The 25,793-nt window shown below is 40.1% G+C and overlaps 1 protein-coding gene across 11 annotated transcripts in view; it reads left to right on the top strand.

Moving 5' to 3' along the window:
• Positions 1–132: 132 nt before the first annotated feature.
• Positions 133–25,793, top strand: part of NSD1 (nuclear receptor binding SET domain protein 1) — a 139,862-nt gene continuing 114,201 nt past the window's right edge. For 4 of the 11 annotated variants that reach the window (XR_014057081.1, XR_014057080.1, XM_081501918.1 and 1 more), the window contains exons 1-2: positions 843–1,048; positions 2,170–3,113. Coding sequence is in view for 9 of the 11 variants with exons in the window: in XM_081501918.1 (XP_081358044.1) it covers positions 2,187–3,113 (927 nt within the window). In the remaining 2 variants the exon portion in view is untranslated. Of the gene's footprint in view, positions 253–690; positions 734–842; positions 1,327–2,169; positions 3,114–25,793 lie in introns of those variants that run through there. The other 7 variants (XM_081501919.1, XM_081501914.1, XM_081501916.1 and 4 more) reach the window with 6 other exon arrangements.

A 25,793-nucleotide genomic window follows, 5' to 3' on the forward strand; every position in this document is an offset into this window, starting at 1 on the left:
GCTGCCTTTGGTGCCCGGGACGAGCCAGCCCCCTGCCTCGCGGGCGTCGGGCCTGCGGCAGGAGGGAGCCCTGGGGCTGCACAGGCTTGGCTCGGGGAGGCAGACCCGAGCTGCTGCCTCCATTTTGTTTCCTGCTCTGCTTGGTCTGTGGTGGTGGTGATGTGGGCTTGGGGTGCGGCCCGGCAGGGGGTTCACCTGCGGCCGCGCCTGCTCAGGGTTTGAGGCCTCGAAGACCCCAGCCCAAGCCCCCAGGTGAGCCCCGCGGTAGGAGGGGGGTTGCCTTGGTCTCGAGCCCGAGCCGAGCGAGCTGAAGGCAGGTGCCCAGTGGATGGGGAACCCGGGCTGTAACCTAAGATGGAGGCCGGGACTGACGCGGGCCCGAGCGGGGCTGGCGGGGCGGTCGGACAGGCCTCAGCCCAGCCAGGTGCCGCTGGGGCTGGGGCTCCAGACCGGTAGGGTGCTGGAAACGTGTGCAGCCCGGGGCCGGCGCAGCTCCCCGAGGTAGGTGAGGGGATCGGAGTGCCACCCACGACGCCCGCAGGCCCCGACACTCCGGGGAGGCGCGCGAGGCCCCTGGGGAGCCCGCCTCAGGCCCCGCCCGGGCAGTCGGGCCGGCCCGTAGGCCCGGGCCGCGAGCGGGCGCGCAGGGGGAGGGGAGGGGGCGGCAGCGGCGGCTCCGCTGATTGGGTGGCGCGCTCGCGAGCCCGAGTTCACCCGCCCTGAACCCCGAAGAGTGAGGCAAAGGAGCGCGCGCCTTGGGGGAAGGGGTGCGCGCGCACTCGGGGCCCCAGCCGCACGCGGGCCGGCGCGAGGCGCTCGGTCGCACGCGCCACCGCGGGGGCGCGCGCGGTGGGGGTGTGAGGAGGAGGAGGCGGCGGCGGAATAGGCCGGGGCAGGTCGCGCTTGCTACCTTCTCTCCTGAAGAGAGACGCGGGGGGAGGGGGGTGCGGCGAGCGGCTCCACGCTCTCCCCACCGCTCCGCTCGCGCCCCAGTGTAATGAGGGTCACCCCCTCCCCCCAGCCGGCCCGGGAGGGGGCGCGGGGCACGGTAACTAGTGCGCTGGGGTGGGCGGCGGGCTGGCGCGACCGGATGGGGGAGGCGGCCGGGCGGGGAAGATGGTGGTGGCCGTGAGGTGAGGGGCGCGGGGGAGGGCCGGGCGCGGCGCAGGGTTGGTGGCCCGCGGCGTTGCAGCCGCAGGCCCCCTCCCCCTCCATCACTACCAGCCGGGCTCAGGCCTAGCCGGCCGGGCCTCCGCGAACTTCCTCCCAGCGCGGCCCGTGCCCCGCCGGCCTCCCGCGCGCACCTCGGCCTCCGCCTCCCTTCAGGTAGCCGGCTGGGGGGCACTGGGCCGGCTGCCCTCCTGCAGCAAACTTTGCTTGGTGCTGAATATTGATGAGTGCGATCGGCTCGGCCAGGAGGTGCTACCGGCGCTGCGGGAAGGGACGCGGCCCGGGCAGGCGGCGGCGGCGTCGGCAGCAGCCATGTTTGTCAAGCTGTAGCAGCTGCTGCTGCTGCCCTGACTCGGCTTCACCGACTGCCTCCGTTTCTCCCCCTGCCGCGTTCCGGCCTCTGTGCCTGCAGCTGTGGACCAAGCAGGCCTGCAATCAGAAAGGAGAGCTTCGGGGTGCACCCGCTTCGCCGACTTGCTCGCGGCCTGAGCACGGCCACTGCAAAAGCTCGGGCGCCAGTTGGGGCGCAGGGTGCAGCGCTATTGTGACCGCTGCGCCCGAGCGAGCCAGGAAGGATGGGGGGGTAACCTTTTTGTGCAGCGTCCCGGAGCCCCCCTCGAACCCTACAGCCCCCTGCTTTTGGGAGATCCGGCCGCTGGACTCCTAGCGGGGGAGGGGAAAGACAATCCTGTTTGAGATTTGGAAATTTCTACTGCCAACGGGATTTTAATTTTAGATCAGCCCAACTGTCCACCAGTCTGCAGGAAAAAGGGACGGGCTGTTTCCATGTGGCAAGATCTACCCGTCTCCGGGAAGATGGAGTTCGCGGAGGCTCACCGAGGCCGTTTTTCCATCGTCAGCTGGGGAACTTTTTCCACCCATGGAAGTGCAGCAGAAAAGCATCGAGGCCACTAGGCCTTGAGAAGTGGCTGCCATTTTGAAGATAAGAGTCAAATGGCCCATTAACTCAGATTAATTGCCGTGTTTTTTGGATTCCAGGTTGATGCTGGCCCAGGATGGATCAGACCTGTGAACTACCTAGAAGAAATTGTCTGCTGCCCTTTTCCAATCCAGTGAATTTAGATGCCCCTGAAGACAAGGACAGCCCTTTCGGTAATGGTCAATCCAATTTTTCTGAGCCACTTAATGGGTGTACTATGCAGTTACCGACTGCCAGTGGAACATCCCAAAATGCTTATGGACAAGATTCTCCATCTTGTTACATTCCACTGCGGAGACTACAGGATTTGGCCTCCATGATCAATGTAGAGTATTTAAATGGGTCTGCTGATGGATCAGAATCCTTTCAAGACCCTGAAAAAAGTGATTCAAGAGCTCAGTCGCCAGTTGTTTGCACTTCCTTGAATCCTGGTGGTCCAACAGCACTTGCTATGAAACAGGAACCCTCTTGTAATAACTCCCCTGAACTCCAGGTAGAAGTAACAAAGACTGTCAAGAATGGCTTTCTGCACTTTGAGAATTTTACTTGTGTGGACGATGCAGATGTAGATTCTGAAATGGACCCAGAACAGCCAGTCACAGAGGATGAGAGTATAGAGGAGATCTTTGAGGAAACTCAAACCAATGCCACCTGCAATTATGAGCCTAAATCAGAGAATGGTGTAGACGTGGCCATGGGAAATGAACAAGACAGCACACCAGACAGTAGACATGGTGCAGTCAAATCGCCATTCTTGCCATTAGCTCCTCAAACTGAAACACAGAAAAATAAGCAAAGAAATGAAGTGGACGGCAGCAATGAAAAAGCAGCCCTTCTCCCAGCCCCCCTTTCACTAGGAGATACAAACATTACTATAGAAGAGCAATTAAACTCAATAAATTTATCTTTTCAGGATGATCCAGACTCCAGTACCAGTACATTAGGAAACATGCTAGAATTACCTGGAACTTCATCATCATCTACTTCACAGGAATTGCCATTTGTAAGCAGTTTTTGGTACAACTTAAATATATACATTAATGTATATATACAGGCAACTTAAAGGGAAACTATAAAAACCGGTTATAACTAATTGGTTTTTGGTTGTTTATCAGTTCACAGATGAAAGCTTGTTGCTAGTGATAAGCTCTTTGGGAAAATTTTACTTTGATCTAAAATTTTTTCTGTATTATGTGAGTTTGATTCTTTTCTGATTTTCCAAGTTAACTCTCCATTGAGGACTGGCTAAGAGTTAAGCTTTTAAGGGCATTTGATTGAGTTCAGAATTAAGTTTTCGAGATAGAGGTATACATTTGTTTAGCTTTTTTTTTTTTTTAAGTGGCCTTGGCTTTGACTTGCTGGTGTCGTGAGTACAGGAATCAGTGAATTACCTGGAGTCCTATTTTTGTATAAGGCATGGCTTATATTTTTAGTTGATGGGATGACTTGCAGGTTGAAGTACATTTTGGGTTCACATTCAGGATAGGTAAGATGAAAAGGTTTTTTTGGACATAAGTCAAAATTTAAATTAGGCTATTTTTTCTGAGGTACATGTTGTACAGCATCCTATGGTAACGGCCACCATCAGAGTAGACTCTTGAACCTTTTCTACTTTTAAATTTTGAAGTGTATGTATGTGTGTGGTATGGGTGTATGTGTATAGAAATGGGAAAAAGTGTACTTTGAGTTACTCGGTAGTGCTACCTACTATTGTTAGATTGTGGTAAATGATACTTGCTTTTTAAAAATCTGGTCTTCACTCAGAATTTTTGACTGTCCTAGTTAGCTAAATGACCAGTTGACTTCACTTACCCTGTTTCATCACTTTTAAAATCTGAATCAGCTTGATTGTTAAAAGATTCCTTTCAGCTTAAAATACTTGATTCTGATTTTGTTTCTGCCCAGACACATTGTCATGGTCATCTGTTATGTCACCAGAGAGGATCCCATTCCCTCCCCAAGATGCCTCTGAAACACTCTGTAAAGATTAAGATAGAAAAAACTTTATGGTGTGTGCTGAAAGTTTTGAGTGCATTAAACGTTCATTTTACTGTATCGCCCTGCAGTTCTTTAAAATTAAGAGTGAGAATGTGGGTGTGTCGCTTTTGTTTCTATTGATTCATATCTTAAATATGCTTTAGTACTACTCCTTGATTTCTTAGTTTGGCAGTTGCAGATTTTAAAAATTTGTTTCGTTAGTTATCTTGAGTCTGTTTTGTCCTAGATATTTGTTAGGGTGGATAGGCTGTGTTGGCAGCCTATCAGCAGCTCAGACAAATCCTTGTTACATTGAAATGTATTTTACATGTATATAGTTTTGTCTTTTCATAAAATCTTAGATTGGAAGGTGGAAATACATGTTTCTCTAGAAGCGCAAGTGTAAATCTATGTGGTTCTTGTCAAAGAGATGTCATTATTCTGAAATACTAGAGCCTTTAGAAAAAACGTTACGCATCTAAAATAGACTTAACAAACTTGTGTAAGTGTAGAAAAATTTTTTTCATGTAGAAAATAAAATTACTCAAAGACTGTGGACTTGAAGAAACCAGTATCTATTCTTTTTTTTGACCGTTCTGCATGTGGCTTGTTGGATCTTAGTTCCCCTGACCAGGGACTGAACAGTAGTTCAATCTTAGTTTCAGGACACGGCAGTGAAAGTCCTAGCCACTGAACGCTAGGAAATTCAAATCTTTATTCTTTTAAGTCTTTCTTACAGATTGTGGATACATCTGAATTGCTTCATCCAAAATCGATTGCTTTCATTTTCGCCTTTGATATTTTCTGAGAATTTAAAGTGAAGTCAGTCTCAAAATTCAAATTTAGTTGAACGGTAAGCTTGAGAAAGGTGTAATTAAAAGAAATTCTATATAGCTACACACTTGATATATTCAGACTATTCACAGTGACTGGTTGATGCAGCGGGTATGGAGAGCACTTACTCTGTATTAGAGCCTGCTTAGGGCTAGACATTTTAGAAAATCTTTTGCACACGCTATTGTCTTTTTCTATACGTGATATTGTGATAGAATAAGATTCTCCTGGCAAGAGTAACCAGTACTTATTAGGATTTTAAACCCTCTGTCTGTAACTAGAGAATGGCAACATAATTCAACATTGTATTGCCAGTTGTTTTTGTACAACTAGCTATCAGCAGACTGTCTTCCATCATAAAGGAGCAACCTCTTCAGTTTATCTTCATGCTCTTCAGTGACTTTTTCTGTATACAGTGATGTGAAATGGTTGTCACTATAGTTAATAATCCTGACCTGGTGTTTTTATATTTAATTGGGTTGATACTGTCTAATTTCTGCCAATGTACATATATAATGTACAGTGCTTTGTATATTGTAGGTGCTTGGAAAAAATCTTCAAGGAAGGTTGGTTCCCAGAGCTCCAAGTTAAAACAGGCAATAACTTAGTTTTAAGTGCTTTGGTCTGTATTGTCTCACTGGGTCTTCGTAGCCTTGTAGTAAAAAACAAATGTCATGGAAAGTCTAGGTCCGCCTTAAAGGTACTTGAGATTATTGGGGATAAGACTGAAAACTATTGAAACCATAGAATTATTTGAGTACTCTTGGTTTTCTTTAGGGACTTTTGAAGGTCCCTGACACTCTTGGCCTGCACCTGAAGTAACTCCTGGTTTTCTTACTAGGCTGATTGCAGCAATTGTTTGTTTGATATTCTTCCTCATTTAGATATTTTATGGAGGTAAAATTGAGTTAATTTATGCTGTGACAGTATTCATGAATTTTGGGAATCCTCAAAGTTCTTAGGATGTAGGCAGCCTCCAGAGTAGTCTAAAGTATATGTTATATTAGTGATTCTCTATCTGAAGAAGACCACTAAAAATGAACACAATTAAAATTGAGGACTAAAACTTCACAAGTAAATAGGGAGGAAAAGGTTTATTTAGATTTTATATTGAAATGTAAAATTAAGAATTAAAAAAGTTTTAAACCTTTGTCAAAATTTTGATGGCAACTATTTTTTTATAATAAGGCAAGAATCAAATAGATTTTTATTTTTGGCTATGATGAGTCTCCATTGCTTGCACATGGCCGTTCTGTAGTTAACGGCGAGCATAGGCTACTCTTCATTGTGGTGATCAGGCTTCTCATGGCAGTGGCTTCTCTTGTTGTGGAGCTTGGGCTCTAGGCACCTCGGCTTCAGTAGTTGCAGACCTCGGGCTCTAAAGTGCTGGCTCAGTAGTTGTGGTGCAGGGGCTTAGTTGCTCAGTGACATGTGGGATCCTCCTGGACCAGGGATCGAACCAGTGTCCCCCTGAATTGCAAGACAGATTCTTAACCACTGGATTACCAGAGAAGCCCTCAAGTAGGTTTTTAAAAATTTTGTCCAGCAAAATTGTATAATAGGTAGATGGCATACTTTGTTTTACTTCATTTTCTTACCATGATCATAAGGATAAATTTTTATAAATTATTTAAGGACTTAGTCTTAACTAAGGTACTCTTTTAAAAAAGTATCCGCTATGCACAGTTTCAGGTGTATACCAAACAAGAGAAAATGGTTGAATTTCCATGTACTCCTCACCAATCTTTAAGAGTTACTGATATTTTGCCAATCTTGTTTTATCCTCCCTCCACTATGTCATTTCACTAACTTTTCTTAATCCTTTGATGTTCATCATTTCTCTCTTTGAAGCTCTTGTCCTGTTCTCCTTGTCAGTTGTCACTTGTTTATTGGTTGACCTAGATCACCTTTTTCTTGCCTGTAATTGGAGTAGTTCTTTATTATATTGACTTTAAGAAACACAGCATCTTTGTGCCAGATTTGTTTGCAGTTTTACCTTGTAATTGATTTGCACTGTAATACTAGCTTGTGCTTCATTAGGTAGAGACAGACACTATATTGTACGTGGGATAGATGTTTAAATAGAGACTTTTTGGGGAGCCATTTCAAAATAGATACCTCGATGTTGTGACAGTATCCCCCTGTACAGTCTTAGAGATGCAGAAAATACAAACCACCCTCTGTGCTAAATTCTGTGCTGTGGATGTTCAGGTGGTTAAGGAGGTCAGTGGAGAGGTGAATGAAACCTAGAGCTATCAAGGCTCCAGTGAAGAGTGGAACTTCAATTCATTGATTGGGTTGGGTTTGGTTAGGTTTAGAAAGGTACTTTGGATAATAATAATTAAATAAACATAGTATTTTTGCAGGGATGGATAGGATGAATGTCCTCAGGTAATGTGTGGATGGTTTAGTTGCTCAGTTATGTCTGACTGTGACTCCATGGACTGTAGCCCGCCAGGCTCCTCTGTCCATGGGATTTCTCAGGCAATAATCCTGGAGTGGGTTGCCATTTCCTCTTCCAGGGGATCTTCCTGACCCAGGGATCAAACTCACATCTCCTGGATTGTAGGCAGATTCTTTACCAATGAGCCACCAGGGAAGCCCGTCCTTGCAAATTTGGGCCTAGAAATTCAGATTGGCATTTGATGTTGATGTGATAGAAACTGTGATCCAGTGAGGAATTTTAGCTGAGTAGTGACATGATGTAATCGGTGTTTGAGAAATTTTGGCTGGGAGAGAGTAGAGGCAATGTTAGGTTGTGGAGTCTTGCAGTAGTAATTAAAAATTAGAATTGAGCAGAGTCATTAGTAGTAAGGGGGTAAATCTGAGAGATTATTTCAGAGGAGAGAAAATTGGCAGCCCTTTTAGGGTTGCCTGGACTGGAAATAAAGTTGGAGCCTGGATTTGAGGAATGAAAGAGATAAGTACAGACTATGTCCAGGGCTTGTCGTGTTGGTGCCTGAGACAGAAATGGGGTTCTCTCTTCCCTTCTCATCATCTCAGCAATTCTCTGCTTCCTCCTTTCCTGTCTCCACACTTCTCAGCTTCTGCTCTTTCTCTGACTCTGTCCTTGCTGGAGGTCCTGGTTCTCTTCATTACTCTTTCTCCTTTCTGCTGGGATCTTTATTCTCAACCTTCACTGCATCACTTTTTCTGCCTAAAAACAGAATGACATCTTTTTATTCTAAAGAATCTTCCTCTATCTTCTAACCCCTGTGATTACTTTCCTGTTTCCTGGGGAATTTCTTGAGAGTTGTCTACTTTGTTTATCCCTCCTTAAAGCTCTGTGGATTGGCTTCTCTACTCTGTTGAAACTGTTCTTTTCAAAGTTACAAATGACACCTCCATACTTATCCTATTAGATGTGCAGTGTTTCGACCACTACTCCTTTTTGGACTGCTTGTTTTCTTTTCTTCCTCTTTTCTGTCATTCTCTGCAGTCTTATCTGCTTTTATTAATTCACTTCTCCACTGTGTGAAAACTCGATCTGACTTCTGAGCCTCAGATCAAGAAACAAATTTCTAACTGAGTTTCTCTTCTACCTGTAGCATACTTAACCTACTTTTGGCCATCTCTTTTTGTCAAACATGCTTTTCCTTCTGTCTTTTTAAAAAAATATTTATTTTTATTTATTTGTTTGCCCATGCCAGATCTTAGTCGTAACATGAGGCATATTTGATCTTCGTTGCAGCATTCATGATCTTTTAATTGCAGCTTGTGGGGTCTTTTAGTTGCAGCATACAAACTCTTGCTGCATGTGGGATCTAGTTCCCTGACGAGGGATCAAACCCAGGCTCTTTGCATTGGAATTGGGGAGTCTTAGCCACTGGGCTGCTAGGGAAATCCCCTCCTGTCTTAATGATGGCATCATCCTCCAGTTCTTTTCAAGGTTGGAAACCTTGGAGTCACTTGTTTACATGATCAAAATGCACTTGAGTGCTTTCTCGATGCCAGGCACTGCTGGTATTAAAAAGAAAGATACAATCTGCTTTTAAGGAACTTTACCATGCAAGGAAGACTAGTGTAAACAATGACAGTACAGAATACCACATGGCCTGGTAGAAGTTATAGAGCAGTACTGTGGGAGTTTGGAAGAAGTCATGCCTGGAGTAATGTGGAAGAATTTCATAGGTTATATATATTTAAGCAGAGACATGCCAGTAAGTAATGAGGAATAGCATATGAAAGTGGCAAGAAATTCTTTGATAGGAATCTGCAAGGAGCAGGGTTGTCAGGAGATAAGTATAAATATAGGCCTTGTATTCCGTGTTATAGGCTTGAGTTTTTATGCTATTTCCATTCTATTATGTTATCTTTATTACTGGTCTTCATATTGTTTTCCTTTCCAGTCTTTCTGGAGAGACAGACAGAATTACCTTTGACCTTCAAAATGAGAAATACGAGGTGAGGTCTCTGATGGGGCTTCCCTGGTAGCTCAGATGGTAAAGAATCTGCCTGCAATATGGGAGACCTGAGTTCGATCCCTGGGTTGGGAAGTTCTCCTGGAGGAGGGCATGGCAATCCACTCCAGTATTCTAGACTGGAACCCCATGGACAGAGGAGCCTGGTGAGCTACAGTCCGTGGGGTCACAAAGTGTCAGGACTGAGCGACTATAAGCACACAAACAAAACACAGGTCTCTGATGAAAGCTTCACCTTAAGTGCCTGGCTCTTCTCCCCATGTGCCTAACAAATAAAGCCCAAATTCAGTGTCTTTGAAAAGACCTCAACTTGACTTTCCCAAATCTCATACGCTAAACCCAAGATATCCTGGCTGGCCTGAGTTCAGCCAACCTGAACTGTGCCTTACTTCACAGTCCCCTGGCTTATGCCTTTCTCTTCCTGGTCTAATTTCAGCATTTAGTATCTTAATGGGGAAGGCACTGGTGACCCACTCCAGTACTCTTGCCTGGAAAATCCCATGGACAGAGGAGCCTGGTAGGCTGCAGTCCATGGGGTCGCTAAGAGTTGGATGCAACTGAGCGACTTCACTTTCACTTTCACTTTTCACTTTCATGCATTGGAGAAGAAAATGGCAACCCACTCCAGTGTTCTTGCCTGGAGAATCCCAGGGACGGAGAAGCCTGGTGGGCTGCCTGCTGTCTATGGGGTCACACAGAGTTGGACACGACTGACACGACTTAGCAGCAGCAGTATCTTAACAGTGTGTAGCGTGATGCTTTCTTTGTAGCAGACACTCAGTGTACTTATGGAGTAGAAGAATGAAGGGTACTATTACAGAGATACAAGTTGGGAAGGGGAGTAAATTTTAGGTAGGAAGGTGATCAGATGGTGAGCTCTTATTGTCAGTGTACCAAATTTCAAAACTTCAGAGTTTTTTTTGACTTCATTCTCTCATGCCTTTAGTTTCTAAGGGCTTTGAATTTGTGCTCCTTATATTTCAAGCTTTCATTTTCCTCTCTATTCTCATGTTTAAGCTCTTACTTAAGGATATTAAGTCATAATAGTTTCGTAGGACAGATTCCTTGAGATGCTACCTGTTTGCTGCTGCTGCTAAGTCGCTTCAGTCGTGTCCAACTCTGTGTGACCCCATAGACGGCAGATGTCCCTAATCTCTTCGAGCCCATTCCTCGTTTCTAAATGGGGCAAATACTGTGCAGCCTTGCACATTTGAGAGGATGGAGCAAGATAATTTATCTGAAGCAGCTAGCACAGTGCTATTTTTGAAGTAGGTGCTCAGTAAGTGATGCATGTTATTGCATGCCAAGAGCCAAATGCACATTTGGAAGAATTGTGAGTTTTGAGAAACATATCTTTACAGTTTTGCTTTTTTCTGTTTATCCAAACTCTTCTTGCTTAATTGGTAAGATAAGGGCATTTGACTATTTGACAGTTTCAGTTTTTATTTAATATCAGGAGAATTGGATTCATTTTTTGATTGGTAATCAGGAGAATTTAATTAATTTGGGCCATAAGTTCAGCATCTTTCTGTACTCCAGCTGTGAAGTGGTATAATTCATTACATTGTTCCTCTTGGCTGGGTGTTCTTTGTCATGGATATAAATGTTTCATTTCCACCCCCTGGTTTGTAGGAGAGCCCACCTCTTTTTTGGTGGTAGGCTTGATTTTCATTGAATGATCATTTCTGAAACTTTTTTAAATGATCTCAAATGAAGAAATTGCTAGGAATCTTTTTAGTTAGAAAAGTAACATAAATTCATGGTAAATGTGAAAAATGGAATACTAATAAAAAAGGATCTTTATTTCTGTCACCTTCATATGCTCCCTCTTTTTTCCTTTTTTTTGGGTCAAACTGTGACTTGGGAGATCTTATTTCCCCAACCAGGGATTGAACCTGGGCCCCTTGCCGTGAAAGCAGAGTCCTAACCACTGAACTGCCAGGGAATTCCCAATGCTTCCTCATTTTCACTCTTAGTATTTTATTAGAATTGTCTTTGTGTTTGTAGACCTTTTTTTTTTTTTAGTCTTTTGGTCACACAAGTGGCCTCATATACATATTATTGAATACTTTGGTTAATATATTAAGGACATGCATTCAAATGAATATGTAGGTAGATTTTTTTTTTTATTATTGAAACTTTTATTGAAATTAGTATAAGTTTACATGCAGTTAGTTGTAAGAAATAGTACAGAGATCTCTTGTGTGTTTTGCTTGATTTTGCAGTGGTATGTTTTGTGAAAGCATCTAATACCACAACCAGATTATTGACATTGGTATAATCCACCAAACCTACTCAGATGACCCAGTTTTTGTTTTTCATATTCTTTTTTAAAGAAAATTATTTATTTCTATAAGGACGTATTCCAGATGTCCCTGGTTTTACTTGTATTTGTTTGTGTGTACTGTGTTAAGTTCTTTGCATTTTTGTCACCTGTATGGATTTGTATACTCTACCACAGTTAAGATGTTTAACAGTTTCAGTGCCACAAGGGGCTCTCCTGTGGCCCTTTTGTATCACATCCATCTTCTTCCTGGCAATTCCTCCGCCACCTTTGGCCAACTACTAATCTGTCCTTTGTTTCTAAAATTTTGTCATTTAAAAAGTGCCCATAAATGGAATCATGTGGGGGTGTGTGGGGGTGTGTGTGTAGAAAGAGAGCCTTGTATTGGGTGTTTTCACTTATAATTACCTGGAGAGTCATCCAAGTGAGTATATCGATATTTTATTTATTTTTGTTACTAAGTAGCATTCTATCTCTCTCACACACACACACACACACACACACCCCCACCCACCCACCAGTTTGTTTAACCATTCACCTGTTGAAGGATATCTGGGTTTATTCTAGCTTTTGGCTATTAGAAGTAAAAGTGCTGTGACCATTCATATATAGCTTTTGTGTGAACATAAGTTTTCATTTTTCTGGGAATCATGCCCAAGAGTACAATTGCTGAATCATATGTTACTGGCATGTTTCCTTTTATAAGAAACTGCCAAGCTGATTTCTAGAGTGACTAGACTGTTTTACATTCTCACCAGTAGCAAATGAGTGATCCACTTTTTGTTCATCCTCACCATCATTGAGTGTTGTCACTATTCTTACTTTAATCATTTTGATAGTTATGTAATAATATCTCATTATGGTTTTAATTTGCATTTCCCTGATAGCTAATGGTGTTGAACATCTTTTTGTGTGCTGATTTGCCATTTGTATATCCTCTTTGGTGAAATATACTCATGTCTTTTGTTCATTTTCTAATTAATTTGTTTGATTTTAATTGTTGAGTTTTGAGAGTTATTTTTGTATTCTAGATGATCTACATTCTTTATTATGCCTGTATACAAATCCTAATTTTTAACTATTACATCTTTTAGATGACTTATTAAACTATATAATCATACAAACTTGTGGTTTCCCCTTAATAAATTGGAACAGATTTTAGTGTTTGTTACTGTTATTAGGTAAAATTACTTTATTAAGTCCTCTAAAATTCTTTTCATATGTCTAGTGAACTTACAGGAAATACCATAATACTATGTTAACGATTGCTGGAAGGATAAAATCCATTTTGGAGGATGAACAATTATATTTACACATTAAATTAAAAATAATTACTGGTTATATGATATCCCCTCATATACCAAGAAGAATCTGAAGGTAATCTTTCTCTGTAAATTATGAGGGTATATTCCCCTTGTCATCTCTATAATTTCTCTTGACGCAGTAATTGGAGCTGTCGGGGATCCCTGATGATGTCGGCAGTGTGCATTGTGCAAGTTCTGTCTATACCCAGTAAAAATAATAGACATTAATGGTGTGCTAATTGTTAATGAAATTTTATGTCCAAAGGCATCTCTTTAATGTTGCAGATGGTTCAGTTGACAGTGTATTGACTCTATTTTTCTAATTAACATATGAAGAAAAAGCACTTCCACCATGCCATGATCTGTAAAGAATTGCCGAGCGGTGGTTGAGAGGTAATAAAGTGCTACATTTGAAATGCTTTTTTAATGTAGTAGAGCTTTGGGGCAGAAGTGTTACAGTGCCGGTAATTATACCACTGAAATTAGTTACTTGGTGGAGTAGATACTGGAGTTTTAAGTAAAGTCTTGATAGGTACCTTAATAATTTCATAGTAATGCCTGTGGAATTATTTCCTAAGGATAAACTGGTGATAGTGGAATTATCAGGGCAATGGGTTAATTTTCCGTGTGCCTCACATGTGCCTGCTTCTGTATGGTTTTCCAAAAGGATTGTACGATTTTACACAGTTCTAAATAGTGTATGAGTCCAATGTTTTCCTCCCTTTGATAACAAACCAACTTTGATAGCATTGATTTTTTTAAAGTTTTTTACATAATTAAATAGATGCATACTGCTACTGAAAGATTGATTTAATTAATACAATTTGATTGTTGAAAATGATTTGTTTATGTTTATTCCTTCTGTGGCCTTTGCTGTCTGTATCCTTCGCTGACTTATCTGGATTGTAGTGTTTTGTAGCTATTATCCTTTTATTTTATGGACATAAATATTTCCTCTCAATCTGGTTTTCATTTTAGTTATTAATTTTCTATAGTTGTAGAGCTGAAGTTTCATTTTTCATATAGCCAAATTGGTGTTTTGGAGTAATTTCTTTTACCGATTTGAAGCTTATTGTGCTTCTGTATATTTGATAAACAAACTTTACATGCTTTTAAAAATTTGAAGAAATCCTGTCTGCTACAGTCTTACTGATTTAATAGAGACTTTATTTTAATATCCAGCACTATACAGATAATTTTTATTGTGTCTTTAGTATTCTTTTTGGAAACATTCTTTTAGCTGTGGGAGGAATGTTTCCCTTTGTATTAGGGAAGCAAATTACCCTCAAATTACCCGCAAATTGAGTGGTCTAAAACAATAAACATTTCTGTCATATGAAGTTAGGAATAAGGGTGTGGCTTAGCTGGATGGTTCTGCCTTTCATGAAATTACAAGCACGATGTCCTTCACTGCTGCAGTCATTTGAAGGCTATTGTAGGATCCTTGTCCAAGATGACGCACTCATATGGCTATTGGGGAAAAAAAACAACATGGCTGTTGGCTGTAGGAGACCTCAGTTCCTTGCCTTGTGGGCCTCTCCATAGGGCTGCTCACAGTGAGTAGCAGACTTTCCCCAGAGTGAGTGGTTCAAGAGAGGAGAAGCCTAACAAGGAGATCCAAAGAGATATACAGTGTGGGAGGGGAATACCTTGAAATGTGGATCACTGGGGGCACTAGGGCAACTAGTTACCAGCCCACCCAGTAAGAAATAAACAGTTTTAAGTAAAGGAGAAAGCTTAAGTATACATAGTAGTGATACTTTTTATTAAAACTTTGAAGCTGAGCTAATGGACCTTGAATTTTTGAATTAGGTATATGATTGAAAAATATAGAAAGATAACTAATGAAGTACCCTAAAGTACTCTTCTACCTTGCCTGCTTAATTAACACTTTCAGTTCCTCCTATGGCCCTTCCTGCCTTTTTGTATGACAAAGGTAGCAGATTGTGCACACTTAATCTTTCTTTTTCACTTAATATGTTGTCTAAATCTTTACATTTTTGAACAATATTTTCTCATTCTTCTATACACTTGGATAGTATTTTATTGTATGAATGTATGAACATTTTCATTCCACATATTCTTTTGCTGAAAGGGAACAACTGTGCACATAAGTCATTGTGAATATATGCAAATAAATCTGTAGGGTAAATCTCCAGGACTAAATTCTGGGTCAAAGTTAAATGTTTATGATTTTGAAAATATTGCCAAATTGCCCACTAAAAGAGTATATGTATTTACACTCTCAGCCAGCAGTATATGAATTTGCCTGTTTCAATGGGGATTCTTTATTTCATTTGTCATAGTATAAAATTTAGCATCCTAGCTTTTTTTTTTTGCCACACTGTGCGGCTTGCAGGATCTCAGTTCCCCAACCAGGAATCGAACCCGGGGCCACTGCAGTGAAAGCCTGGAATCTTAACCATTAGACTACCAGGAATCTCTTCATCCTAACCATTTTGAAGTGTACAGTTTGATAGTATTAAGTGTATTTACATTTTGTGCAGCCATTCTCCAGCACTCTTACCATCTTAGAAAACTCTCCCGTTAAACAGCTGTGCACTTTCCTTTCCTGCCAGCTCCTGTCAACTACCATTCTGCTTTCTGTTTCTGAATTTGACTGTTCTTGAAACCTCTTGTAAATGGAATTATACAGTGTTTATCTTTTTGTGGTTACCTTATTTCATTTAGTGAAATATCCTGAAGAGTTTACCTATGTTGTAGCCTGTTAGAATTTTCTTCCTTTTTAAAGATATTCTGCTGTATACCACACTTTCTTTATCCATTTATCAGTCGATGGTCACCTTTTGGCTATTGTGAATAATGCCAGTATGAACATAGGTGTACAGATATGTCTTCTAGATTCAGTGGGGTTCCTTTTTTTTTTTTTGGTCACACCATGCAGCTTGTGGGATCTTAGTCCCCTGACCAGGAATTGAACCCACACATTCAGCAATGAAAGCGCATAGTCTTAACCATTGGACTGCCAGGGAATTCCTTATGGGGGTTCTTTAAAGCTTTTTTTTTTTTTTTAATTTGTCTCCGCTGAGTCTCAATTGTGGCACTTGGGATCTAGTTCCCTGACCAAGGTTTGAGCCCTGGCCCCCTGCACTGGGAGCACAGAGTAGAGTCTTAGCCACTGGACCACCAGAGAAGTCCTCCTGTGGGGATTCTCCTGATACTTCTTATACCCGAGGTAGAAGAAGGACTAATAAACGTTTCTTTGATACCTAAATGACCTAGAATTTGGATAGTCTTTTTTTTTTTTTCCCCCTCTTCCTCCCTCCCTCCCTCTCTTCCTTTCCTAAGATATTTTTTGTTGTTTAAAGCATGGACCTGTAAAAATCAAACATTCTTTTACATGATGTATAATTTTTTTCAACATTGCAACTCTGAGTATATGTCTTATAAATTAAAAAAGCATAGTAACTGCATTTTAAAAAATAAAGATAAAATTCACATATTGTAAAATTCACCTTTTTAAAGGATACAACTCAGTGTGGCTTTAGTGTATTTACAGAGTTGAACAACCAAAACCACTGTCTAATTCCAGAACATTTTACCACCCAAAATGAAACCCATAGCCAGCAGTCACTCTTCATTTTCCCCTCGTAGTCCCTGTCAACCACTGATTTACTTTGTCTCTATGACAAAGTATTTTATCTGCTCTGGATATGAATTTCATGTAAGTGGAATTATACAACCTTTGGCCTTTTGCGTCTGACTTCTTTCATTTAGCATGTTTTCAGATTTATCCATATTGTAGTATTAGTATAACTACTCAATTCTGTTTTATTGCTAAATAATATTGCATTATACTGATGATTGTATTTTGTTTACCCATTCATCATTTGATGGACATTTTGTTTGTTTTCACTTTTTTTGTCTGTTAGGTGTAATGCTGGGCTTCCCAGGTGGCACTAGTGATAAAGAACCCGCCTGCCAGTGCAGGTATATATAAGAGACACAGATTCGATCCCTGGGTCAGGAAGATCCCCTAGAGGAAGGCACAGCAACCCACTCGTGTTCTTGCTTGGAGAATCCCATGGACAGAGGAGCCTGGCAGGCTGCAGTCCATAGGGTCCCACAGAGTCAGACACAACTGAAGCAACTTAGCATGCAGGTGGGCACGATGCTGTTAGAAATACTTGTGTATAGGTTTTTTTAATGGATATATGTTTTCAGTTCTGTTGGGTATATTCCTATGAGTGGTGTCGCTGGGTCACATGGTGACTGTTTAATATTTTGGGGAACTGACAGACTGCACCATTTTATCATCCTTTTAATGATGTATGAGAGTTGTAATTTCTTCATATTCTTGCCAACACTTGCTTTCTTTTTTTTTAAATTTTAGCCACCCTGGTGAGTGTTACGTGTTATCTCGTGATTTTGATTTACATTTCCCTGATGACTGATGTTGAGACTCCTTTTATGTGCTTTTTGGCCATTTGTATAGCTACCTTGGAGAGTCTGTGTTGTAAATTCTTTGTGTATATTTTTTAAAAATAGGGATTTTTTTTTATTGTTAAGTTATAGTTCCTTATATATTATGGATTGTTTCTTATCAATTATGATTTGCAAATACTTTCTCCCATTCTATGGGTTTTTTCATTTTCTTGATGGTGTCCTTGAAGCACAGAGGTCTTTATTTTCTTAATTTGGCCATGCTGAGTAGCCAACCAGGGATTAAGTCAGGGCCCTTGGCAGTGAAAGCATGGAATCCTAACCTGTGGACTGCCAGGGAAATCCCAAAGGTTCTTGATCTTTTTTAAAAAATATTTATTTGGCTGTACTAGGTCTTAGTTATGGCACTTGGGATATTTAGTCTTTGCTACAGCATGTGGGATTTTGAGTTGTGGCATGTGAACTGTTAGTTGCTGCATGCAGGATCTAGTTCCTTGACTAGGGATCAAACCCAGGACCCCTGCAGTGGGAGACCATTGGACCAACAGGGAAGTCCACGCCACATAGGCACACATACACCCCTATATATATAAATATATAATTAATTATATATAAATATATAATTTATTTATTTGGCTGTGTCTAGTCTTAGTTGCTGCACAGATCTTAGTTGCTGATGAATCTTTGTTCCATCATGCAGGATCTTTCATTGGAGTTTATGGACTCCAGAGCACACAGGCTCAGTAGTTGTGTGTAGTTAGTTCCCCGACCAGGGATCAAACCCGTGTCCCCTGCTTTGGCAGTTGGATTCTGTACTACTGGACCACCAAGGAAGTCCTGCTGGTTGCCTCCCCCCGCCCTCCGCCTTTTTTTTTTGTTTTCTGTATTGGCTGCATTGAGTCTTCATTGCAGCACGTGGGTAACTTAGAGTTGTGATGCTTGGACTTCTCCTATTGTGGAGCCATGGGTGCTAGAGCTTGCAGGCTCAGTATTTGTGTTGCATAGGCTTCTTGAGTTTCCCTTAGTTGCCCTGCGGCGTGTGGGATCTTAGTATCTTAGTTTCCTGAAAAGGGATCAAGCCCTTGCCCCTTACATTGGAAGGCAGATTCTTAACCACTGGACCACCAGGGAAGTCCTTCCTTTCCTTCTTTAGTACGGGTATATTACATTCATTAATTGATTTTTCTGTATGTTGGAGCAGCCTTGTGTTCCTAGGATAAATTTCACTTGTTCATGATATATAATATTTTTTATTTGTTGCTATATTTGGGTTGTTAGGATTTTTGCATCTTTATGCATAAGGGACCCTAGTCTGTAGTTTTCTTGCAGTGTCTTTCTGATTTTGGTATCAGGGTAATACTATTCTAATAGAATGAATTTCATTTTTTAACATGATTATTTTTAATAGAGTTACATTCTAAGTTTTCAGTTAAGAGTAATTTTACCAGGTACATATTATTGTAACTTTGCATTTTGAAAATTGCTAACATTGAGTCAGTACATTCTTCATTCATTACTCAATAATTTTTTATGTGCCAGGAATGCATAAGATGGGAATATGGTGGAAGCTGAGGCAGAGCAACTGTGCTAGGCTGAGGGGAGTGTGATTTAGGATTCTGAGGATTGAAATAGCTGCTGCTTTGGGAGGATAAGAAGTTGAATATGATGTGGTTAGTTTGGGAAGATGGGGTAGGAAGGGATGATCTTGAAGGGAGAAGTTAGGGTCTAGGTCTTTCCCTAAATTCTCCCATTTCTTTTTTGTTGTGTAAATGATTGAAGTGATTTTCTGTGCGTTTATGGCAGTGTTGGCTCTCCTTTGCAGCACGTGGGCTTCTCTCTAGTTGTGTTGTGCAGGTTTAGTTGCCTCGCAGCATGTGTATCTTAGTTCCCTGACCAGAGTTTGAACTCATGTCCCCTGCATTGGAAGGCAGATTCTTAACCACTGGACCACCAGGGAAATCCTCGATTGAAGTGATTTTTTTTTTTTTCTATGTGTATTTGACATTTGTATCTATTGTTAACCTGTTTCTATTTCTTACACTTTGATTGCTGCTCACTAGGAAAAAGCATAGATTAAATCCCATTAAAAGAAGTCATAAGAATCTTACTTTACATTAGAAAGGCAGTTTATGATTGTAGAAAAAATGTGGGAGGAAGCAGTCAGAGTTATTTGGAAGGCTGTGTCTTGGCCTTAAGTCCTCAGTTATGTCAACCAAATAAAACATAACTCTCAAAAAAACAATTGTGGGCTTTGGAGTTGGACATGTCTCCATTTGAGACCAAGACTTGATTCCTGTGTTTTCCTTGGACAAGTGACTTTTCACCGTTAGTTTCTTAATCTATAAGCTATTTTGAAGATTAACTCATAGAACATGGTGAGTATTTGCTGCTATTGTTAATTATCATAGTTAACATGCATTGCCCTATGGTAGGCAGCTAGGCTCTGTACTAAACACTTAACAAGTATTAGCTCATTCAAACCTCAGAACAAGCCCACACAAGTTGCTGGGCACAAACGTTTCTTCAGGTTCATACATTAAGAAATGGAACCCAGGTGACGGTGTGGGTGTTTCAGCTAAAGCCATCTGGCTTCAGAGCATTTTCTCTGCTCTACTGCAAGGGTGCTGTTCATTACATAATGTATTTTTAGTGGATTCTTGTCTTGTTGGGAGTGGGAGATTAAAGTGAGAGGTAGAAATTTGACAGTTTTTCTCAAGTTTACATGTCAGTTTGGCTTGAAAACATGAATAGAAAGATATGTGTCATTAGCAAATCTGTCCTGTCCTGTACTTCAAAGTCAAATGTAACTTCTGTCCAGTATGAGGATTTATTTCTGTCTGAATTCTGAGTTATCTCTAAGAATAAATAACCGAATAAATAACTGCAGTGTAAGTGTAGCTATGTGGTAATAAAATGTTCTTTCAGTTTATCATAACCAGATGTGAATGTTTCATTTAAAAAATAGTTACCTTAGGAAGCTAGGACTTTTTTAAGAATTGAAATAAAATTTAAATTAGTTAAAATTTACCATTTAAACCACTTTTAAACTGTATAATTCAGTGTCATTTTTTATATTTACAATGTTATATAACCATTACTGCTAATTCCAGACCATTCTTATCACTCCAGAAGGAAAGTACTTAATCATTAGAACAATCACTCCTCTTTTCTTCAGTCCTTGGCAACCACTGATCTTTTTTTCTTTATGAATATGCCTATTCTAGACATTTTGTGTAAATGGAATCAAAGTATGTGGCCTTTTGTGTCTGGTTCCTTTTACTTAATCATCATGCTTTCAGGGTTTATCCATGTTGTAACGTGTCAACACTTTGTTCTTTTTTTATGGCTGAATAATATTCCATGGTTTGAATATACCACATTTTGTTTATCATTCATCAGTTGATGGGCATTTGGATTATTTCCGCTTTGCAGTTATGATGAGTTATGCTGCTATCAATAGTTGGATACAGGCTTTTGATTGACTACCTGTTTTTATTTTTTATTTTTTTATTTTTTTTAATAAATTTATTTATTTTAGTTGGGGGCTAATTACTTTACAATATTGTAATAGTTTTTGCCATACATTGACATGAATCAGCCATGGGTTTACATGTGTTCCCCTTCCTGGACCCCCCACCCACCTCCCTCCCCAGACTACCTGTTTTTAAATCTCAGATGTATACCCTCCAGTGGAATTTCTGGGTCATATGCTAATTTTGTTTAATCTTTTGTCCCCTTTTATTATTTTTTATTGAGGCATGATTGACATACAAAAAAGCTATACATATTTAGTGTATTTATCTTAATGAATTTGAAGATAAGTATGCATCTGTGAAACTCACCGTATATGATGCCATATATAATACCATCGGAGAAGGTAATGGCACCCCACTCCAGTACTCTTGCCTGGAAAATCCAATGAATGGAGGAGCCTGGTAGGCTGCAGTCCATGGGGTTGCTAACAGTCGGACACCTCTGAGCGACTTCACTTTCACTTTTCACTTTCATGAATTGGAGAAGGAAATGGCAGCCCACTCCAGTGTTCTTGCCTGGAGAATCCCAGGGACAGGGGAGCCTGGTGGGCTGCCGTCAATGGGGTTGCACAGAGTTGGACACGACTGAAGCGACTTAGCAGCAGCAGCAGCAGCATAATCCCATACAATTAATTTAACCATAAGATCTACTCAACAAATTGTAAGTATATAATACAGTATTATTTATTATATGCACTATAGAGTGCATCTCTCAGTCTTGTTTGTCTTGCGTAAGGGGAACTATGTACCCTTTGATTCGCGTATCCCCAGTTCTCCCTCCTCCCAGTCCTGATAACCTCCTAACTCCTGATACACCCCTGAGAATCACCCTTCACTTTTAGCTCCTATGAATTTAACTATGTTGAATTCTGTATAAGTGGGATCAAATAGAATTTGTTCTTCTGCATCTGGCTTATTTCTCTCAGCATAATGTCCTCCATGTTCATGTAATAACTAGTGGAAAAATTTCCTTCTTAAGAAAATTCATAATACTCTATTGTACATATATATCACATTTTCTTTATATGCTTATCTGTTGGACACAGTTGCTTCTGTGTCTTTTGTGTTGTAAATAAAATGCTACAGTGAGCATGGGTGTGCAGATATCTATTTGAGATCCTGATTTCAATTCTTTTGGATATGTATGGCAGAAGTGGGATTTCTGATCATATTTTTAATTTTTTGAGGAACCTTCACATAGATTTCCATGGTACCAATTTATATTCCCATGAACAGTATATAAGGGTTCCCTTTTCTTTATGTATTCTCATCAACACTTGTGGAAGTTATTCAGTGTTCTGGATGCTAGATGTTTATCAGATATTCGATTTGCAAATATTTGCTACCATTCCATGAGTGTGTTACCATTAGTAATAGTTGATAGTGCCCTCTTCTGCAAAGAGAACTTTAATCTTGATGATGTTCAGCTTAATCTTTTTTCCCTTTTGTTGCTTGTGCTTTTGGAGTCCTTACTATGACTCCATTGCCAAATCCTAGGTTGTAAAGATGTACTGCTGTGTTTTCTCTTAAAATTTTTATAGTTTTAGCTTCTACGTTTAGATCTTTGATACATTTGAATTAATTTTTGTGTATGGTGGGAGGTAAAGGTCTAACTTCATGTTTTAAATTTCAAAAAAATTGAACGGCTTTATAATTACCACACAAATATATCCATTTAAAATATATAATTAGTGATTTTTAGTGTATCCATTGAGTTACATGTCCATCACCACGATCTAACTGTTTTTTTTTTTTAATTATTTATTTATTTGGCTGTGTTGGGTCTTAGTTGTGGCCTAGGAATCTTCATTGCGTCACGGAGATAATTCGCTGGATACACAGACTCTCTAGTTGTGGTGCTCAGGCTCAGTTGGGCATGCAGCCTCAGTTGCTCCAAGGCATATGGGATCTTAGTTTCTTGATCAGGGATCAAACCTGCATTGCAGGGTGTATTCTAAACAACTGGACCACCAGAGAAGTCCCTGTAAGAATTTCTTTATTATTCTATTAGCAATCATTATTCTCAGCCTGAGGCAACCAGCAGTTTTATGTTTTTCTTTATGGATTTTTCCAGGGGTCCAGGAGGGGGAACACATGTGGACCCATGGCTGATTCATGTCAATGTGTGGCAAAAACTATTACAATATTGTAAAGTAATTAGCCCCCAACTAAAATAAATAAATTTATAAAAAAAAAAAACAATGAAAAAAAAAATTATTATTTATGAAAATTACAGCTGCTTCCCTGCATACTCCCAGTAGTCTCTCCCTACTTTTTATAAAAATTGATGTAAATTAATATAGCATAAAATTAATTATTTTAAAGTTTATCTGTCATTGGTATTTAGTATAGATATTCACAGCACTGTAGAACTACTACCTCTGTCTAGTTCCCATAGCATTTTCATCAACTCAAATGAAATGAAAATCCCATGACCATTAAAGTCATTTCCTATACACCTCTCATCTTAGCTCCCAGCTGTCTGTCTCTGTGTATTTCGCTTATTCTGGATATTTTATATAAATAACATCACATATGTGTGACTTTTTTGTTTCTGGCTTCTTTTCCCTAGCATAATGTTTTCATAGTTTATCCATATTGCATGTACACCAGAACTTCATTCCTGTTAATGGCTGAAGAATCCTCTGCTGTATTTATATACCACATTTTTTTCCTTCTCCATTGATGGACATTGGTTTCTTCCCACTTTTAGGCTGTTTTGATTAACGCTGCTATAAACGTATGTGTACTAGTTTCTTTGTGGACATAACTTTTCATTTATATTCACTGTATACCTAGGAGTAGAATTTCTGGACCATGTGGCAATTTTACGTTTTAACTTCTTGAGGCACTGCTAAACTTTTTCAGTGTTTGCACCATTTTTACATTTCCACCAGCACTGTACTAGAGTTCTTATATTCTCGCCTCTCCAGTGCTTTGTTTTCCTTTTCTTTTTAAAATTAGGGCCATCCTAATGGGTGTGAAGTGGTATCTTATGTAGTATTGATTTGCTTTTCCTCACTCACTACTAATGTTAACCATCTTTTCATGTGCTTGTTGGCCATTTGTGTACCTTCATTGTAGAAATATCTGGTCACATTATTTGCCCATTTTAATGTTAGGTTTACCTTTTTGTTGTTGAGTTTTAAGAGTTCTTTATATATAGAGGATATTAAGCTCTAAACAGTTATGAATTGCAAATATTTTATCCCAGTTGGTAGGCTGTCTTCTCATAGTCTTTAAAAAAATTTTTTTTATTTTTAATTGAAGGATACTTGCTTTACAATATTATATTGCTTTTTGCCATACATCAACCTGAATCAGACACGGGTATACATATGTCCCCTTCTTCTTGAACCTCCCTCCCACCCCATCCCACCCCTCTATGTTGTTACAGAACCCCGTTTTGAGTTCCCTGAGTCATACAGCAAATTTCCATTGGCTCTCTATTTTACACAGGGTAGTGTATATATTTCCATGATACTCTCTCCATTCGTTCCACTCTCTCCTTTCTCCCTCCACCTCGGTGTCCATAAGTCTGTTCTCTATGTCTGTGTCTCCATTCCTGCCCTGCAAATAGGTTCATCAGTACCATCATTATAGATTCCATGTATATGCATTAATATATGATACATATTTTTCTGACTTAACTTCATTCTGTGTAATAGGCTCTAGGTTCATCCACCTCATGAGAACTGGCATTTCATCTTTCAAATGGACATCTAGGTTGCTTCCATGGCCTAGCTATTGTACATAGTGCTGCAGTGAACACTGAGGAAATGTGTCTTTTTCAGTTATATTCTTGATAATGTTATTTGATTGACTAAAGTTTTAATTTTGATGAAGTGTAATTTGTCTTTTTTTGTTGTTGCTTATCCTTTTGATATCAAATCTAAGAATCCTTTGCCCAGTTGGAGGTCTTGAAGACAACTCTTTGTTTTATATCAGTTCTTAAGTAGGCTTCCTTGGTAGCTCAGTGGTAGAGAATCTGCTTGTCAGTGCAGGTAACGTGGGTTTGATCTCTGGGTTGAGAAGATCCCCTGGAGAAGGAATTGGCAACCCATTCCAGTATTCTTGCCTGGAAAATCCCATGAACAGGGGAGCCTTGCAGGCTACAGTTCATGGGGTTGCAAAGATCAGACATGATTTAGCATCTAAACAGCAACAGATAGTCTGTGATCCACTTTGAGTTATTTTTGTGTATGGAATAAGGAGTCCAACTTTATTCTTTTGAATGTGATGATCAGGTTGTTGCAGTACCATTGTTGCATACAGAAGAGACTGTTCCTTCTCCATTTAATGGTGTTGGAGCCACTGTCGGGTGTACTGAAGATGTTTGTGAGAGTTTATTTCTGGACTCTAAATTTTATTCCTTTGATCTATATTTCTGCTCTTATGCTAGAATCATACTGTTTTGATTGCTTTAGCTTTGTAGTAAGTTGAATTCAGGATGGATGAGTCCTCCTGTTCCTTTATCTTTTCCAATATTATTTTGGCTATTTTGTTTACTTGCAGTTCCATGTGAGTTAGAGAATTGGCTTGTCCATTTCTCCAAAAATGTCCTTTGGAATTTTCGTAGGGAGTGCATAGAATATGTGGATTACTTTGGAGAGTATTGCCATATTAACAAAATTAAAAATTCTGATCAGTGAACATTGATGTCTTTTCATTTATTTAAGGTCTTCTTTAATTTCTTTTCAGCAGTCTTTTGTAGTTTTCAGTGTACAAGTCTTTCACTGTTATTCTTTGGATGCTGTTGTAAAGTGAAATTTTTTCCAGTTTCTTATTTTGAATGTTCATTGCTCCTGTATAGAAACAAAGGTAATAGTTGAGGTAATGTTACACCCTGCAACTTTGCTGAATTTATTAGCACTAGTATTCTGTGTGCCTGTATGTGTGTTTGTGTTGTGTGTGTGAATTATAAAG

The sequence above is a fragment of the Giraffa tippelskirchi genome, chromosome 6, assembly GCF_054371585.1.
Source record: "Giraffa tippelskirchi isolate mGirTip1 chromosome 6, T2T-mGirTip1v1.2.pri, whole genome shotgun sequence".
Lineage (NCBI taxonomy): Eukaryota > Metazoa > Chordata > Mammalia > Artiodactyla > Giraffidae > Giraffa > Giraffa tippelskirchi.